The sequence below is a fragment of the Passer domesticus genome, chromosome 1 (genome assembly GCF_036417665.1).
Source record: "Passer domesticus isolate bPasDom1 chromosome 1, bPasDom1.hap1, whole genome shotgun sequence".
NCBI lineage: Eukaryota > Metazoa > Chordata > Aves > Passeriformes > Passeridae > Passer > Passer domesticus.
The window spans coordinates 119226466-119239724 of NC_087474.1; the positions used below are offsets into that span (position 1 = coordinate 119226466).

General features: G+C 39.1%; 1 protein-coding gene across 20 annotated transcripts in view; it reads left to right on the plus strand.

Moving 5' to 3' along the window:
- The window catches only part of DTNA (dystrobrevin alpha), a 233019-nt gene extending 219989 nt beyond the window's left edge, over positions 1 to 13030 (plus strand). For 17 of the 20 annotated variants that reach the window (XM_064385449.1, XM_064385378.1, XM_064385398.1 and 14 more), the window contains one exon: positions 9495 to 13030. In XM_064385449.1, coding sequence (XP_064241519.1) covers positions 9495 to 9650 — 156 coding nt within the window. In that variant the 3' untranslated portion in view covers positions 9651 to 13030. Of the gene's footprint in view, positions 1 to 2988; positions 3034 to 3415; positions 4159 to 9494 lie in introns of those variants that run through there. The other 3 variants (XM_064385414.1, XM_064385535.1, XM_064385421.1) reach the window with 2 other exon arrangements.
- Positions 13031 to 13259: the final 229 nt, after the last annotated feature.

A 13259-nucleotide genomic window follows, 5' to 3' on the forward strand; every position in this document is an offset into this window, starting at 1 on the left:
AGCTCAGTCTCCACTACCATAGATGCTGGTTGGTGGTGTCAAGATGTTCTGCTATTCTCATATCTTTTTTTTTTTTCTCCAATAGCAAAAAACATTCGTAAGGGTTTCTCCAGTGTGAGCTGAAGCTCAGGTGTAGTCTGTGTGTTGCTGTTATTGTCAGAATCTGGAGGTACAGAAAAGGGTCTGGAATTAATTGTATCTCAGAGAACCAAGTATTCAACAAGCATCTGGTGCAGAGAAGCCTGGGGATTTGTTATTAAACACCTCCCTGAGGAAGCTCTCAAAGGGTGTTTGTTTAAGAGTCTGAGCAAAGCAAATATGTCAGGGGGAGCTGAAATTCTGAAGATGCCCATATTTACATCATGGTCTCCACTTCTACCTGGTGTTCTGATCTGATGTTGCAGATTATTGCCATGTTTTCAGTTATTCTGACTTGGAATATCTGAATTTAAAATACATTGCTTCTTATAAATTTAGAAGTAGTGTCAGTAGGAGAGAAAACCTAGTTCAGTTATTTGGGAGCAGAGCTGAAGCAAGCAAAAATAACTTTGTTTCCACATGGCAATTGGCTCAACTTTGGACCTCGCTCCTAAAGAACATATTAAATGGGGTATAAAAACCAAATTAGACACGTTCTGAGAGACCAGATGTTTGCAAATGTGGTTCAGAATCACTTTATGGGCAGCAATTCTTTATACTGTTGATTTCTAGGAACTAATAAAATCTAGCCTTCTTTTCTGGTAATTTTCCTCTACTGTTCAGTGCTGGTCACCTTGGAGACAATGACAGGTTTGTGTTGTAATGAAGATTGGCTGCTCTTTTGGTCTTCTTTCCTGTAAAGCTGCTAGGATATGTTAGTCTTGTAAAAGCTCATTGAGTCTTGTCAAAATTTGAGGTAGCTTTAAGGTTGATGTGAACATCTTGATGTTGTTGTTGTTGATGTAGACCTGCTACATGCCCATAGTAGGTTGCCAAAATTCATTTCATTGCAGAGGTCTTTAATGACATAACAAAAGGAGCAGGATTGTTATAGATCATTTACTAAGGCAACAGCAGGTGACGTAGGGGGAATTGTCAGAACTTTTTATCCAAGAGAGGAATTGTCAAAAATCACAGCCTTCAAACTTCTGAACAGGATGAACAGCTACTGCTGATGTAGTGAAACGTAGTTGTCAGTTTAGAGAAAGGGTGCCTAAATAGTCACAGCTGTCAGGTATCAAATAATAAATGTTATTCTTCCTGGTAAAAATTTCCTGTTCTTCAGAAAGAACAACAGAGCAGTTTGACTGTATTTTGATTACAATATGGAAGTGCAATATATGGCAGTAGTGTTACTTGAGTTTCACTAGTTACAACAGGATTTTGTACGTGCATAAAATTCAGTATGTATGTGCACTGCAAATAAGGGCAGGAGAAGTTATGCATGTCACTTGATGGCACTGGGTGTTACTCTTGCTGTAGTCAAAATAGTTTTTCTGCTGTATTCCACCAACGTTCCCAGGAGAAAGGGAGGAAATCTTCTCCCTATTAACATCAGAATAAAACTCCTGAACTTAGGTGAGCCAAGACTACACACAAGTGAAATTTATTCCCCATTGTTTTACATTATTTCTTTCCACCAAGGGACAAAAACAGACAAAAAACCCAACACACACACACACCCTCCCCTACCCAAAAAAAAGGAAAAGCTTTTTCTTTGTCAAAAATTATATTCACTGAGGCAACAGAAAGTCCTCATTCTAGACAAGTTCTGCTTAACAGCATTTTTTTGAGAAGAAGTTTCATTATGTACTTTACTGTCTATGAGATTGTCAACTTCCTATCAGGCAGTGATTTGACAGTAGTGACTTGTAAGTAGAATCTATTTTTTGTTGCTACCACAGCCCCAAAGTGTGTAATGGCAATGCATGAGAAGTCCTCCCCAGTATGGGTGATGCCATTTAAATTAAGGAATGGGTTTAAAGGAAGCAAGAAAAGGTATTAATTTAATAGGGACTACTAAGATGATTAGCAGCTGGTTGGAGACATATATAATCATATATTGACCCCAAGACATGTGCTTTGGCATTGGTTGTTCTCTGAAATTTGCTGTTTATTTTTGGTATTTGACTCTTCTATCCCTTTTTCTACTATTATCACTGAGTATTCTAAAAAAGCCACAGCTTACTACTTGGAAAAACAAAGGAAAATTGGAAAATTTCTGTTTAGGGTATCCTGTTGAACAGAGGCCAGGTCAACTATTCTCATTTGCATCAAACCATTGGAATTTATTACAAGCTGTTTTACTGTTTGTACTCACATATACACTGCATTCATCTGGATTGCCAAAGAAAGCCAGAAGCTGTAGCTATCGTAATGCAATTGTCAGCTGAAAAAGTCTGCAAGAAGGAACTCCTACTAAGGGTGCAGAATGGTCACCTCTGTAACAATCTGGTTTAATAACAATCTGGTAATAACAATTTTTGTGTTATTAAATCTCACTTTGTGTAAAATCAGCACATTTAGAAAAACATGTAGATGTAGTGTAGCATGAAAGATGGTTGGCCCAATCCCACTCTTGTTATTTTGTGTCACCTTGTGTCCGAGAAAGATTTTTGTGCTGAACTCTAAATTAGTGTAAAAAAGCCAAGATACATAGGGAAATCAGGGACATGAAACCTTAGAGGAGCTTTCTTTCTCTCTTCTTTTTTTTTTTTAAGCATGTTGTAAATAACAAGTATCTATCAGAAAAAAACCCAAACACATTTAATGCACAAGTGTAAATGCTAACAGAGTGTGTCCTCCCACATCTGTTTCCACTTTTGTTCTTGGTACAGTCTTTTGCTGATATGTTGTGTAAGACAGTTTTAACTGGGTTTATTTTCTGGGTCCCTAATTGCTCCCTTTATTTCTAGGCTTGTGCATGGCTTTTTTCAGAATAATACACTGCCTGGCTGCTCACGGGCTTAATTTGTCATCTTCCTGTTTTCTGTCCTTTGTTATCTACAGGTCAGTTTGCAAAGTTGAGTGCAATATTCTTCTCTCTCCTCTCAAGTAAGTATTATTATAATTTAGAAGAAAGTTTGGAATTAATCCTCATAATATACATTTCAGTTGCAATGCATCTTGTGGCATGTGAATGTATGTGACAATGCTGTTTCTTTCTCCTTTTAATCTGTGTTAGGGTGCCTCGGAATCTCTCTGAATCAGTTATCAGTTCTAACTTATAGATCTGTAGTCTTAGTCCCAAGGATTCCTGTTAAGCCATCATACTTTTTATGTTTTTCCTTTATTGACCATCAGAGTGAGAACGTGGGCTTTTCATCCCTGGGGATGATGACAAGTACATTAACCAGTACAGAGAAGCCTTGTCCAGGAGATAAGGAATCAGATTACATTTCAAGAGACCTGAGTTTAATTCCATTCAATGCTTTAGTCTTCCTAGGATAACTGAAATAAATAATTTCTGATGAGATCAGAACATCTACTCCAGTGAGTGAAACAAGACTTACGCAAACACTGAAGGAAGAAATCCACCAGCTGCTTAACCACAGAGATGTCCTCAGATGTGTTGTGGAAGTTTAAAAAGCCTCAAAAAGTGGAAGGCACTCAGCTACTGGATAGAAGCTGGCAGTTCAGAAATATGGCAAGATCTATAAGTTTCCTGCTGTCCTATTGATGGCTTAAGATTTTAGCTTCTATATTTTTCATATATTTGTAATCCTGCAGTTCTTTAGTGTGTAACTCTAAACTCCATATAGAGTGTTAGCTATTGTCTTCCCATTTTGAAGATACACAGCATGATACACAGGCTGCAAACTACTGATTGGAAATACAGTAAAAGGAATCAAGAAGTTCAAATGTCCACAAAGTCACTGTATCATTTTGGTCAGACAAAACAATTCCTCTCTAGGCCTGGGAATCAAGGATACCTTACTGTCTCAGGCCCCAAGAGATGGAAGCAAAAGTTGAGGCTGAGCAAACTTGGGGTAAATGACTTCATTACTTGAAGCTGTAACTGGAAGATTAACTCCCAATTTGCAAATGGACCAAACCTATAAAAGTGTGAAAACTCATGACCTGTCGTCCATTTTTTGGGTGTAGCACCTGGGGGGCTTAATCTGCCTGAAATCTACCTGAAGGCCCTTCAATAAATATAACAGCTTTTTATTCCCTTAATTTTGTCTGATGTCTGTTTTTAGGTAGCCCCAACAAGGCATCACTGTATTGAGGTCATGTTCCTTACACGTGCCAACCTCACAGTTGCAGCACTGAGGTTACTGCCAAGTTCAGCAATTGTGTTTTTCCTCAGGAAGACAGATAACATGTATTTTTATGAAGTAGCCTGTAACTCTTGAACATTTGCCCAGGAAATGGGAGACCACACATTTCGTCTTGCCTCATTTGAAGCCAGGGATTCTGTATTTCTGGCTCTCTAGGAGAGTGCAATGCCCTGCTGTGAAGATGGCAGTGAGATAGTGCTGTCCATCCTGCTGAGACACTGAACCATGGGCTAATGGGGATGAAAAGGGAGGAGGAATCAGAACAGGGATCTGATTTTGGTCTGCAGACTGAGCCTCTTCCTCAAAGCCAGAGCTAAAAGCAAGCAGTGGTCAACAGTCAAATGGACACTGAAGCTTGGGAGCAGGGTCATGTTCACATGGGTAAAACCAGTGACCTAGCCTATGCCAGCTCTAACAGGAACTCATATTGTTAGATTTGGCGTCTTGTGTTTTATTCTAGACCTCCTTATTTATATGGCAGTTTTGATGGTAAAATTTGACCCTGATTCAAGGGGTTTACATCTTCTGATGACGGTAAAACTTGACTGTTAAAATGTGTACCTTGTGAAAGCAGCTGCTAAAGGATATTTCCTAGGCATCTGTCTCAGTGTCTCTTGCAGCTGAAGCAGAATAACTGGATGTGAAAAGCAAATAAACTGCAATACCCAGAGTACTATAAACACCAAATAACTGCTCATAAAAATTCTCCTAACATTGCTCCTCAGGTTACATTCATTTTCTCAGTAGTCTTGTTAAAAACATGAGCCATGTAGAGTTCCCTAAACATTTACAGCCGGAAAAATAAGTTTCCTTACTCTGTTTTGGTGCACTTGTCAGTTTTAGATCAGGCCATGTGAAAAGGAAAGTAGATATTTCAACTACACAATGTGTGTGTATAACTATGTATGTAGTGGAAATTTTGTATATAACTGAATATAATTACAATTTTCAATAATAAGTCAAAAAACCCCTTTTAATTAGAATTGCAAAACTCAGGGTATTATATATAAGGTTTCCTTTTTTGTTGGGAAGCAGTGCTAACATAGTGATGTGGGGAAACATACTGCTCTGGAAGCCTGGCTTTCTTGAGAATACGTGTCCTGTCTCAAATTAGCAGATATCTGAGACCAAGATACTATCTCATCTCCTGGGTGATTTTTGAAGCCTTGTCAAAAAGAAAGATTTTCTTAGTGAAATTCTTTTTAGCTCCCAGGGGAGCCCTCTGGTCAGTACCAAAGAGTGTGACATTCCCAGGAGCTATAAAAGCCCAGCCCTACAGAAATTGGCATCCAAAACTGGTGGACGTGGCACTTCACCTATATCCACAAGAACAAAATGCGTTATGTTACATTTTGATAAATGTATCTTCACATGGTAAGTGAATCTTCTCAAGATTCACTCTGTTGGGAATATGGAAGTCTGTCATACCTTGTGTATTTTACTTGGTACTTACATTTCACAGCACTGGAAAAGTAACTTCAAAATGGTTTATACCAGTCATGATATCTAAAGTGATTTTGCATTTTAATTGGGCTCTTGCTTGAAGCTTAGAAGCTGCATAAAGAGTTTTATTTCTAAGCCCTTATTCAGTCAATAGTGATACAAATACAGCTGATATGGCCCTAGATGGCCATAGGAAGTAGAAAGCCAGCAGACTTTATCACACCAGTATTACATTTGTGCTTATTAAAAAAAAAAAAAAGGCAAAAGGTGCAGGAAATTAGATCAGTGTACTGTAGCTCCTTGTGAGTGATATTGCTGCTGATGGCCAGCCACAGAATTTTGTTCATTTCCTAATTCATCTGAAGGTGATGTTATTTGATTGATGATTTTTGCAATCTGTTTGCATTTGCATCTTTAAAGGTCCATGTACAATTTTCCGGAATTGATTTGAAATAGCATTTAGTATAACAAATTACCAAGAGAACAAGTGATTCCAGTAATATATAAAACATAATTTAATTATGTTTTCAATTTACTCTTTATGTTAAATATGGGGTTTTTTTATTATTTTTATAAAGAAACAGAGTGAATTTGAGCTTGTTTTCACCAGGTACTAAGCAGATCTTGACACTAGGTGAAACTGCAATTCTGGTGTTCTTTTACCTTTATCCCCTTGATAGCATTTGGTTTTTTGCCAAGGGTGGCCAATGGCAGCAGAAATCCTGCATTTCAGAAACTGGTTGAGAAGTTGTCATTTTTAATTAGTTGCTGTTGACTCGTGCAGTGGATGTGTCCTCACATGACCTACAATTTCCTAGACTTTTCTAAAGCTATGCTTTCTTAGTGCTGGCACACATTTGAATTGGTCATGCCTAATTTGTTTATATGCATTATTATAACACGAGAGAAGGTGTGAAAAGCTAATAGAAATCAGACCTAAGGCATCCACTGAGAGGGAGTACAGAGCTTTCTTGCAGGTTTTGTTCTCAGATTTTAACTGTGATTTTCCCTGTCTTGACAAAAACATAATAATTTCAGTTTAAGATTCATTTCCATTCCCACTCCAAACACTCTCACTCTCTCAAAATTATAGCATCAACTGTTGTGGAATCTGAGGCTTTGGGTGTCTTTGGGAGACATTTTCCATTGCAAAAGTGACTGAACTGTTTTTATTGAAACAGGTAGATTTTTCAAATGCAAACACCCCAAATCCTCTCAAATTTTTTATATGAATGTATTCTTTAAAAATATCATGTATTCAGCTTGACTGTTTTTCCAGGACAGACTTCATGTTGAGTAACATTTTCACATTTTTCTCATCTCTTGCCACTTTTTTCAAACCTCTGTTTTCATGTTTCCCAGCAGAGATTAGGAATACATCAGATGTCAGGTGATAAAACCCATAGGCCAAGGGAGAGTATGGTAGTCTAGTCCAGTCTTTTTTGGTTTTTCTTGAGCAAATACATAAAAGCTAGTATTATCTGGACCATTCCATTTGAAAATAACAGGAGGATAACAGCACAGTAATTTTCAAAAATGTCTGCTGCCTTCACTCAGCTATGTTTTGGTTTTCTTTTTGGTTTATTTTTCCCCCTGAATCCTCCTCTTCTTAGCATGTAGGCGTAAAAAACACTGTAAAAAACTGTGACCGAGTTACCAGGGAAGAAGGAGCTTAAATTTGTGAATTCAATTCTAAAATTACACAAGTGATAGGGATGGTTTTTGAAAAATCACTGAATGACAAGTAATAGAAAAGAACCTGTGGATTAAGTAACAGAAGAGGTCTAAAATAGTTTTATATCATGACAAATCATAAGAGTCTTAACTTGAACATAATTTTGGCACTCTGAAAACTTTGCAGTGAGTTTAAGGCTCTGAGATTCATTAGTACTCATTATCTCTTGTAGGAAAATATCTCTATCCCAGTGCTGGCTGTGGAACAGAGAGAAGCCTGGGGAGAATTTAGAATAACACTTCCCACAGTCCACCAAAGTAATTTATCCAGAAAATATGAAGCAAACCCAAATACTTAACATTACTGTCAATGTGTCTTAATGTATCCCAGGTTTCACAAGCCACTCTTATTTTACTCTTGTGGTTTATTATGGTACCATCACGAAATATGAGATGTTCCTATATTTTTGTATATTAGGAGAAATTTTGTCACCAAAGGGTTGCCAAGCATTGGAACAGGCTACCCAAGTCTGGTTGAGTCACCATCCCTGGAGATATTTGAAAGGCATGTGGATGTGGCACTTGGGGATATGGTTTAGTGGTGAGGTTTGGCAGTGCTGGGTTAATGGCTGGACTGAATGATCTTCTCCAGCTTAAAGGATTCTATTATTTACATAACCCTGAAGCTGATTCCGTAAAAGACAGTCTCAGGCAGCTGAGAACTGACCTCTTCCATGCCTTTGATTTGTATTTTTTGTCTGAGATTTGAAGAGCAAAGCATTCCTTTGCTAAGATACAAATTAGTTTGCAGATTTAAGTATAGGTGCATGTCTGATTTTTAAAAGATATCATTTAATGTGTACCTCAGAAATTTTTTATTAAATTCTCATTAGACTTGCACTGTAGGTTTCCTTTGCATTTATCAACAAAATGTTAGTGCCTGTCTTTTGTAACCATCTGACACAAGGAGACACTAAATTAAGATCATCATACCATTTGGCATTCTTAGGTATTAAGGAATGGGGTGGAAGTGTTTGTGCTTGAATAATTAATACAATCAAATGGTCTCAGGAAGGGGAAGCAGCAAACTAAACTACCTGACCTTTCTTCATTCATCAGATGTAATTTAACTATTTTTGCCAAAGTAATTTGCATTTCATCTCCCATCTTTTAGGCCAGTTTTATGCCTGAAAGAAGTAGAAAAGAATTCCTATGTGGGGAGTGGTATATTATGCTTTGATTATCACATCTCATGCAATGCAGATTGGTTTTCTCTCTGAGGTAGTTCTAAAGAAAAAGGAATGAGTTCCTTAACTTAGGAAGGGTCAAAGGTGTAAACAGTGCCTTTACAAGAAATGTGCTAGAAGCAGAAGTCTGCAGTATTACCTGACTGTAGATCCTGACATAGCTCTGAGAAGGAGCAGAAGTAACCTATCAAGCATTTTCCATTACCAGCTAAAACTTTGATGCCTCTTCCGTAGGAATTTAACATACTCTCTGATGCTTCAGCATACAGAGGAGCACCAGCAGAAACTGTGCACCAGTGGACTAGGCTGTTCATGAGCTGTAGCACCCAGAATCATTCTTTCAAGTAACTGGAGGTTTTCTTAGACACAGTGAAACATACATTTACCTGTGGGGGGAGGCTCATGATGGTGAGTGCCTGTAAATCAAGTGGCTGAACACTGCTCAAGGAGGATGGTGAAAACCATGGTTTCACTTTCAATAGTATATTTATAGAGCGAGCTGGAAGGGGAAAGTGGAAGGGAAAACGGGAACACTACAAATCTGAGTTACCCCAAGGTCCCACAGCAGAGCAGGCAACAGCCATCTTGCCAATGATAAGGGAAGTTTCCGACTTCCCACATGGCCGGTAAGTTTTTATTTACAGCTCAAATACCTATGGCTCACCTAAGGTAGAATGGCTTTTTTCGTTTTTTTAACTCCTTGAGGGATAACCACAGGAACTGGCCAGCTCCCTTTTTCTCTCAATGAAACAGCAGTCAGAGGCTTTATTGCTCTGCTTGCATGGGTGCAGCATGTTAAACCAGCACTCTTTAAAAAATAAACCTTGCATAAATTCTTTAAAAACCTTCCATAAACGTTTCTCAACAGGGAAGCTGCAGTCAAACAGACAATGAAAGCTACGTAAGAACTGATGATGAGGAGAGCTTCTTTCGGACAGACGATGAAGAAAACTCAGCTGCGAACTTCACAGAAGAATGGAACCAAGAGGTGCAGCGTCTCTTGACAAAAAAATCACATAACTAAGTTCTGAGGACTGTAGCACAGTACTTTTGTTCTAAGAGTTGTAGTTTGTAGATGTGTGTTTTTTGACAACAAGACTTCTGTTTAAAGCTAACTTATATTAGCTACATCTTCTGTAACATGGCTCATTACTGGCGAAGCAAACAGACTGACGCGCGTGCTGCTGTCACACACGGCGGCGCTGTTAATAACTCACGTAAACCCTTTGCACATGATATTGAACCTGTTCAGTTTACAATGACAATACTGTTTATAGTTAGAAATTTGATTTCTGAATACTTCGAGATTTTAGTAGATCGGTTTACTATACACTGTACATTTTTTTTTCCACGGGAGAAATAAAAAGCAACAATTATGCATTTAACACTGAACGATGATACTCCTGAGTGTATATATCTAGTAGCCCAAAAAACAAAGTACCAGACTATATTTGCAATTTGTTTGCAAGTCTTTAAATTAAGGCTTATACAAAATGTACTAAAATAATAATAATATAATTAATAATAATAATAAACTTCTCTAATTTAGGGCTAATGTGTAACTTAGGAATGTTTCTTTCAAAATAATCTAACAAATCAGCCATAGAAGTTAGTGTAAATATTTTTTTTCCAAATAGATATCATATACAAAAGGTGACATTCAAATGATATAGAATCTAGTTTTTAAATCAGCACAGATCTTCTTAAAACTGTGAACTATGTTTTGAAATACTCGTTGCTAAAGCTGTTTATAAACCACAGGTGCCATAAGATCCCTGAACTGACTGATGTTACGTATAATCCTCCATGGTATTGTTTCATTGATGTTTTAGCTTTAGTAAGCATGTGTTCAACAAACCAGCTCTTTCCATCTTTCTGCCCCTCCTCTTCCTCCCCGCCCCCTTCCATTATGTTATTTTCGAGGCCTTCAGCTTTAAATGTACAGGCTTAAAGTGCGCTTGCAACTGTTTCCTTTTGATTTCCGAATGTGTACTGCCTTAGCCAGCCACCAGATGTTCTGCATGCCCTCTTGGAAATGTATGGTGAGACTCTTTCAGAGCTGGATGGAGAAATAGCGATCAGTGAAAAGCACAAGAAGAGCAGTGGATTCTTGCAAAAGGACAGGCGTACAGTTAGAGAATTGGAGTTTCATCCAGTTTAGTATTTTTCCAATATCAAGGCATTTCAGGAGAAAGGGGACTGACGTGGCCATTAGACAGGGTTAGACAGTGAGGCTGCTGGCTAAAAAGTGTTTGCTCTGCTGTGACTACAAACCTACAGCTACTCCTGAGCGGGCATTGACACAAACTGGCATCAACGTGCTGCCCAGAGCACCCTGTGCCGAAACAAAGGTGACACCTCTGTGGCACATGGCACTGCCATGCAGAGGAACCAGAGCCAGGCCAGGGACAGCTGGAGCAGCAGCCGGGCAGGGACAGCAGGAGGAGTTCCATGCTGGCTGCCTGGCCTTCCTGAGCTGCGCAGTGTTAGCTCGGGGCCACCTTGTGCCCAAGGTAACTTTACTGCCCTAACACAATACTGGGCTTCCAGTACCTGGCTGACCTGAAGTGACACTGTCTAACAGCCCTGAAAACAGTGGTGTTTCATACAGATATTTCACACCAGCACAGTTTGCCTACAGCAAGTGATGAGATACCCATCTAAAGCAGGTTAACGTGGCTTGTCTGTCCTTGCTTTCATGGTGACGTGGATGTGTGCTGCCGTGTTTACATGAGATTGCTATGTAGCTCGACCCAGTAAGTCCACTTGTTTGCATGCATTCTCCAGGCTCGTGGCTGTTTCCCTGGGCACTATGTGTTAGGGAATGAGTATCTGTATGAAAGAGCTGCTGCCATGTTTCACTTTCATATCATTTTATTGTGTATGCAGATCTCTTGTCTGTATATCCTTGCGTACCTGGGCTTGCTCTCAGACATCCAAATGCATACTAAGGGATCCAGATATCTTCATGTAAGCTTTTCATTTCTGCAGTCACTGGTCTTTGCTCCTGGGTATGTGCCATCCTGGCAAGGCAGGCACCATATCTTCCACTGTCCCCTCCTCCAACCTCCTCTCAGGAATGAGTTAGCCTCCACTAGTGCCTAGCACTCCATGTTTTAAGCTACTCCAGTGAACCTGTAGACATTGCTGTCAGCTCAGGATTCCAGGCAAGCATTTCCTGAACAGGGAGAAAACAAGCTAGAACACAGCTATGTGCAATGGCTGATTAATTCAACACATGTCATGTTTAATTGTACCCAAAGTAATAGATCCCTCTCATCACCTTAATGTCTGTGTGCTCATTATCACCGTGCTTAAAATAGATGCACTAGACTAAATCCATTGCAAGAGCTTCTGAACTAGGAGTAAGAACTGAAGTTGACCGATCAAGCACCTTTCTTTTAGGCTGGTGTCAACAAGATGATCCCTTAGGAGTTCTGGGTCCCTTATGCCCTGGAGCTCTGAGATGAAGCACCTCTTACTTAGCTCTGCAAATGTCTATTTTAAGCATTTTTCCAACTGTTAAGCTGGCTGCATTTTCACCCAGCTGGTCTTTGTCTGTTTGTTGAATATTATTTTGGTTGTGGTGTGCGGTCATTAAAACAAACACAGTTACAGAAGAGGTCCCTCGTATGGCCCTTTTGTTATTTACCAATGGCCCACCACAACCATCAAAACTCCGGGTGGTTTTACTGTCACTGGAGGAAAACCAGTGGTTTGGAATCAGGAGACAGGGATGTGAAGATGTATAGGGTCCTTGAATGTCCAAAGCGAAGGTGGAGAATGGGTTGTCTGTAAGTAGTAATGTTAACTAAACTGCATAAAAAGGTGTGTGGCCTTTGTTGTGATATAATATGTATTTTCTTATATGCATGAGCCAAATTGTTGCATCATAATTTATCATAAATGTGTCTGCCTTTACTTTCAGTCGTCACCTTCTCCCATTCTTATTGGTTCTTGGCAATTTCTGTAGATAGACCTTGTAAATATTGCAGCCTCGGGTTGCTGTAATCACATTGGTTCAATTCAGCAGACGGAGCTGTGAACAACAAGCACTCCACAGTGTCCTGAAGAATAAAGGGCATTTTTACCTTTGAACCAAAAACAAAAAAAAATTACGAAGAGTTACATCTTGAGGCTACTAACTGCAACGCATTTTTAAAACACTGTACTTGACACCACTTGAGACAGATACAGAGACACTAAAAATGTCACGATATTCATTGGTATTGTAACAGAACTGCTATTGTATGGGGTTTTTGTATTGCTGTTAAGTATTGTTTTGTGTGTGTGTGTTGGAACCTACTGGGGACATGTTATATTTTGAAGTGATTAAACTATTTAATTGTGTGTCTATATTTTGGAATGGAATTATTTCTTCATTAAAAAGATTTTTAAAAGGAATTTATGGAGCATCGTATTTGTGGCTTTTTTTGGTTTTGGATGTCCTGTTCCATGGAGCCCAAACAGCATATTTTTGTAGGGAAGGGAAGAAGAGTGTGTCCCTGTGGTGCAGCAATTAGTCTTTGTCTCTTCCACCACTTCCCAGGAGAACTCCCTCCACCACCTTCCACAGCGCTTTGAACTTGGTACTGAGCAGTACCTGCTTTCCCAAGCAGTTTCTTCTTCCTTC